General features: G+C 33.7%; 1 protein-coding gene across 1 annotated transcript in view; it reads left to right on the top strand.

Moving 5' to 3' along the window:
- LOC125820909 (probable serine/threonine-protein kinase PBL23) overlaps window positions 1–5,477 on the top strand; it is a 53,089-nt gene extending 47,612 nt beyond the window's left edge. The window contains exon 6 of the mRNA XM_049500335.1: window positions 5,240–5,477. Coding sequence (XP_049356292.1) covers window positions 5,240–5,454 — 215 coding nt within the window. The 3' untranslated portion in view covers window positions 5,455–5,477. The remainder of the gene's footprint in view (window positions 1–5,239) is intronic.
- The last annotated feature ends 1,399 nt before the right edge of the window (window positions 5,478–6,876 follow it).

Raw genomic sequence — 6,876 nt, 5'->3', positions numbered from 1 at the left:
AAAGTGTTTACAATTGAGAGCCCTGTCTGAAATGCAAATCAGATCTTCTTCTTTGACACAACCTCTACTTGTATAACCTACACTTAGATCTTTTTTTCTCTTTTCTTTTCAATTGTTCACACAAGTGTGTACAAAGTTTTACGGAAGATAAAAAAAATTACAATATAAGCTCAAGTGAAGTACGTACTTCACTACTAGAGCTAAAGGAGTTTTATATAGATAGGCTTTTGCTCTTGTAAGGAGAACCCAAGGGTGTTTATCTAAATCAAGGATATTGAGAATTTTCTTGATTGAGGCGATTTGTTGAATCATGTCCATATTAGATATGTGCATGATAAAATCGCTTTGCCTCCTTCTTTGTGAAGATCTACTTGATTCTCAGTTTGACTGGCTTTTCTTCCTTCCCTTTGGAGCTTTCTTGATTCTTGGAAGGATTGCTGATTCTTGGCTGGATTATTGATTCTTGATATCGTCATATCAATCAGGATATGCTTGCCTTTGAAGGTTGTGTGATCTTTGGCAGGATCGCTGAATCTTGATTTCGTCATATCAATCAAGTTATGCTTGATTGATTTTGGAATCTTTTTACTCATTGCTTTCTTTTCTTTAGTTGCTCTAGAGATCAGGACCTATCTCTTTTCTTCTTTGTGTTTTAAGCTTGGTTTCTTTCCTCTTTGATGTCTTTGCTTTGCTTATTTCCTATCTTACAGATCCTAGTCAAGCGCTAGGGTTGTGGTGACCTTGATTATGTATTCCTTGAATGATGACTTTCCTTTCTTGTGTTGCTTCAGTAAGTGCATATTGATTTCTTCCTTTCTGGTAGTATTTTAACGTCCTTTCCTTTCTTTTTGAATTTCTTGCCTGTGAATTTATCAACATATGGGATGAATATTTCATTAACAAAAGTAATCAATTATATGAGGCTATCACATGATAGTAGTGATGGAATTTGAAGCAACTTTTACCTACTATAATGTTTAAGTTGAAATATATATTTCTACATCTTGCCATTTCTATTTGTCATCATGATGTGGGTTTAATACCCTATTTCTCATGGATAAAAAAAATCTTAAACAGTTTGGAAGTTTCAATTGCTCATTTTTCTTGGAAATTTTTTGATAATGATAACTACATATTTTTCTAAGATAAACATTTTTTTTGTTGTAGATAAATTCAATATTTATGTGTATAATTATAAAGTAGTAATAATGTTAAAGGCTCTAGGGTGAGTCCAATTGCACTTTGGCTTATTATGTCAATGGTTAAAGGTAAGATGATGAATTCAAATTTCATCACACCAAAAGGGCAAGACATCACTTAAAGTTTTGATGCTCTATGATGATAAGATATTGGATTCAAGTCTCACTATATATGGCCTACAAGCCTTCTTATAAAAAAAACATTCAATTCAAATTCTAATGCAATATATTGATGAGATAATGACGAATGAGCAAGCTAATGCTCTCTTGATGAAAAATTAAGAAATACATAATTTTGCTTCATTCTCTAAAATAAATGAGGTAGCAGTACATGATAAGTCTGAAAGATGAAAAAATCACTATTGTGATTGTATAAATGAATATGAGTGTGTCCAAGGACAAAAAAGATAGTCATCATTGTGATAATTATAAAAGAAATAACATTATGAGTTCTCAACATGATCCTTCAAAGAGTGAAGGTAATTTTTGTCATCAAATTTGGTGTGAAAGGTATTGGGCATGTGATTGCCGGGTAAACTAATTTGATTTTATAAATCCTCCACCAAAATAAAGAAATATAAAGTGAAAGTGCACTTGACCTTTCAAAAGTGATGTCGAGGTATGTCATATGAATATGATAAATTTCCAAGCAAGACAATGAACTTCTTATGAAAAAATAATAATAATTATGAAGCATGTATATATGATTATAGTTAATTCTTTGAAGAGATGTGACTTGTGATGAGTATCATGAAACATGGATCATTCTTGAAAGTGAATGTGTAAGAGATGATGAAAATTATAAATAAGGACATACTCATGTATGATTTAATAAATACCACAACTCACCCCTATGGGAGATTTGAGAAAAATGAAGAATTTTTATTTTGGTATAAATGGTCATTGGTCAAGTGCTTTTAGTACATCACACATATTGTGGTATGTTTTATTATGAACTACCAAAAGGGCAAAAGAAAGAAATAATTCTTAGCCGTACAAATTTATCATTGATTATGTACCTCAATACGTTACAAATATTTTGCCAGGCATTGAAAAAAAGGGAAGAAGATATTAGTGACAAAAGTAAATCAAGAAACAAGTTTTGCCTGTAGTGATTTTGACCATGACAATGATGATATAAATTTCTCCTTGAAGGAGATATACACCACACAAACATGTTATGAAATATGTGGTAGCATTAAAAGCAAATTACGAGCTTCTGTTGAGCTAATGTGTTACTACCCAAAGAAATAAAATTGCTCGTGATATTGAAATTTGTAAGTCTCGAAAACAACTTTTTAAGTTTAAAAAAAAATAGTCAAAGAAAAAATATATATATTGAGACTATAAAATATAAAAAGATTTAAGATCTTGATATTACTACAATCAAAGTGGGTTATAAATAAATATTTAAGTGAAAGATCACCCATTTTTATATTGTTTGTGGTATATAAATATGGGCATGATGATAAAATCGCATGTGATAGTAAACTAGCAGTTCACTAAAAGAAATAGCAGTTGTCATGATCGGTTGACCATCCCGATTTAAATATGATACGAAAATAATTGATAATTTATGTGATTATATATTGAAGAAATAATAAATTATTCAAGAACTCTCTTATTTTGTTTGTTCTCGTGATAAAATAATCATTGTACTAGCTAAAGTTGGGCCCATGCACCTGCCATGTTGACTATTTACCATTATGTGATTTAATAAGTACATCTATGGTATGATCACATGTGGATTTGATATCAAATTGCAATTTGATTTTTGTAAAGGTTGTTTGCTCGAATTATTAAATCAAGAGCACAATTCAAATTATAAAATTATATTGATAATGTTGGTTTATATCCAAGTGGATTAAGCATAAATTAGATGCCTCCAATTATAGCTAAACCATTGGTTATGAAAATAAAATTTCCAAAAAAAAAGAATTGGTATTGTAACACCTCGGATTTAGAAAGAGCTGAATTGAGAATTGGGCAAGTTAGTCATAAATTGTGAGTTTTAGGTCAACTTCAAATGACCATAACTTTAGCACATGATGAGTTAGGTGGCCCATGACATATGAAATGAAATATCTTTGAGTCCTCTTTCCAATGTACCGAGTTTGATAAATTCCGAGTTCAGATGAGGGAGATATGCCCGTTTGAATTCAGTCTATCATGTAAGGAAAGTTCATCCAAATTAAGGAGGGGTATTTTGGTCTTTTCCATACCCCATTACCTTTAAGCATTTTTTTCATCCAAATAGCGGTCTAAACTGATTGAGATCATTTTTCACAATTCAAAAATACGCTTAGGGTTTTATAGAGAAGTTCAAGAGGTGAAAAAAATGAGAAGTTCAAGCGTTCGTTCAAGATTCTTGCGATCTTCGAGTAATTTCGCCAAGGATTGGATCCTTCCAAGGTATGTAAGCTTTCATAGTGATGGGCTTGTTCACCCTCACGCAAATCATGAATTTCTTTATGGAATTCCATCCATGAGAATGAATATTTTGAGTTCTTGATGAGTTTCTTGAAGTTTTGTTCTTAATTCTTTAACATGAGGTTTTGTTGAGTTCTTGAGACAAGGATCTTCTGTTTAAGTATTGTTCTTGAGTAAATTTTGAGTGGATTTCACTGTAATTATGTTGGGTTTAAGAATCCAAAAGAGTTTGGGGAAAGTCATGCGATTCTAGATGAGTTAGGTCTTGAAAAAGAACAAGAAAATTCGTTAGGTTTCTGGGCAGGAGCATGGGGCGTCGAGTCAGCCATAGCGCTCAAACTATTGGTCTGTAGTTTGGGGCCAGGTGCCCCGCTCCACTCAGTGCGCCCCAACTACCGTTCAGTAGTTTTGGGGTTGGCGCCCCGCGCCACTCAGTGCTCCAGGGTCGCCAGGTCCTCGACCTTTCTAACCTTCTTTCCACGTGAGTTCCCTCAAATTGTAACTATATTTTCTACTTGATATCCACACTTTAAATATTCATTAATCCTTGAGAAATCATGCATATCTAGGTCATAACTCTTGAATTCATAATTCAAATTCAAGATAGAGTTAAGAGTGTTTTAGGAAGTCCTTTGAGCCATTTCTAAAAGTCTTTCGCAAACTTTTAAAAACTTGTCTTGAGACTGAGTATTTGAATATGAGGATGAGGTGAGTTTAGTTTCATTTTTCAAAATGAATATATGGGAACTAGGTATTCCCAAGAGTATATACTTTTACATTTAAATGATAGGAAACCTTAATTTTTTCAAATGAGTTCATGAGGAGTTTTGAGCACTCTCTTTTAAGAGAACTTTTTGAGTAATAATCTCAAAGTTTGAGGATGAGGAATTTTTTTAAATAGATGATCATGAGTTATATTATTGGGATTAGTATTTAGCATCAATATGGGGATGAGTTCAAACAACTCAAAGTCCTCATAAACCATGTATGCCAACATGGGTAAAAGATCATACTTTTTAGATGATTCCTTATTGCTTTTAAGCATAGCTTAGTAGATCCACTTAGTTGAGAATGTCTTATACTCCGGCAAGGTATAGGACAGTTCAGGCAGCGTGGGCGAGACACTGTATCATCACATAGATCATAGTGATTGTTGTCGGTTAAAGAATCTCCCAAATAAGAGTAAAGAGTATTATTGTATTTTTAAATACTTTGGGAACCTACGGATATTGTGCACCGGAGTATGCTTCCACCGGTCAATTGACCACTAAATCTGATGTTTACAGCTTTGGAGTTGTCTTTTTGGAAATAATCACAGGAAGAAGAGCCATCGATAACTCATTACCGAGCGAAGAACAGAACCTTGTTGTTTGGGTAAGTTACAAAAGTTCCATGTGATTAAGCTATCCATTATAAAGGAAATTTTACACTATCAGATCGCCTAAAAGATAACATTATGTCATTTTGACAAATTGTTATGCAGGCAACACCACTGTTCAGAGACAAGACGAAGTTTCATCTAATGGCGGATCTATTGATGGGAGGGGATTATCCAATGAAGGCATTGTACCAAGCACTAGCAATAGCAGCAATGTGCTTGCAAGAGGAAGCTAGCACACGGCCTTTGATGAGTGACGTGGTGACTGCTTTGGAGTTTCTATCAGGGAACAAGAAAGAATTAGATGCAGAGGATGAGGATGAGGACGAAGATGAGGAGAAGGCTACAGAGGAAACTTGCAAATCCCCACCTGCATTGCAAAGTTTTACGAGTAGACTTGAACATGCTGAAAGTCACGATACAAATGGCATTAGAGAAAGAGACTAGAACCTTCTGTGCATAACCAAAAACTTTTTTCGATCTCGATATGACCTCTTGAAGATTTTGTATATTTTTTTGCAGGCTCCCCACAAAGCTTTTAGAAGTACATATCAGAAGTATTTTGAAAGAATGAAACCAATGGTGTTAGAAACTAAAACCTTCTGTGAATATATAAACATTTTTGTTTGCTAAGTTTTGTCAGTTTTTATATATAATATAGTGTTAGTCTTAAAATATGGAGTTCCAAACACATGGAGTTTATGAATCTGAGTTTTGATAGAGTAGTCTCTGTCTTTGAGGAATTTAGGCCTTCCTATTAATTACTCTAGGAAGGTAAAAAGTTCAATATTGTTATCGAACTTTGAGAAAAATGCTCATTTATGTCATCCGTTAATAGTTTGGCTCAATCATGCCACTATCATTACAGAAAGGGCTCATTCATGCCATTATTTTTTAACGGTCAGATTTTGATGATTTGACTTTTTTTTCCTCAAACAAGACATTATACGTAGTTATTGTGAAGGAAAGACTTATCTTTTACATTTATTTCGATGATATTATTGCTTGATGAACTTGCCAAAAACTGAGATGTAGCCAAATGATGGATGAGATCATACATCTTGAAATAAGTTTTAGTAGATATTCATCCCGTACTTCATTACACACATTCTCTAGCTCCAAGTTTCCACTCGATAAAAGAAAGTTGTGTGCCATCCAGAGAGAGATTAGCTTCTCTCTTTTCATTTCCAATAGACACAAGGTTAGAATTTGTTTCTTCTTAGCACCCAAATGCACGTTGCATGAGCAAACAATCAACAATCTTGGTGACACAGATTTGACAATTGATATGGTTGCAAAGTTACCATAATTGATCCAACCTTTTCAAAACGAGTAGTGGTTAGAACAGAAGCACCACTTGCTCCAACCTTCAAGACTTTTCTTATATTATCCCACTTATCTTGATCTTCGTTCCAAACATCATCTAAGACAAGCAAATCTTTTGAAGTGGAGACCAAGTTCATTTCACCAAGTGACGTTTCTTCAATAGATTCTACAATTGCCTTTATCAACGTCTTCTCATTAAAATCTTCCGAGACACAAATCCATATTTTGGGATGGAAATGCTCAGTTACTCTCTGATCATTGAAGACCATTTGGGAAAGAGTCGCCTTTCCTAATCTCCGTATTGGGAGGACTGGAAGTTATCACTATCATTAATTCTCTATCAAGATTTTCACTATCGTCTATCTCATCCTCATCTTTGTCCTTTCCGTAATACTAATTTAAGATGAGCACCTGTTTCTGGTCTAGCAACTTGTCTCTCTATAATCTTTTCGTGCAAATGAAATTCTTTCCTTAGCAATTGCATTTAGTTTCTTGATCATCTCTTTCATCCTCTTCTCAATCTTGTAATGGAAAGTGATAGTC

Source organism: Solanum verrucosum, unplaced genomic scaffold (assembly GCF_900185275.1).
Source record: "Solanum verrucosum unplaced genomic scaffold, falcon-dt-bn FXZP01000289.1, whole genome shotgun sequence".
Taxonomy (NCBI): Eukaryota; Viridiplantae; Streptophyta; class Magnoliopsida; order Solanales; family Solanaceae; genus Solanum; species Solanum verrucosum.
This window is presented reverse-complemented; position numbering and strand designations above follow the sequence as displayed.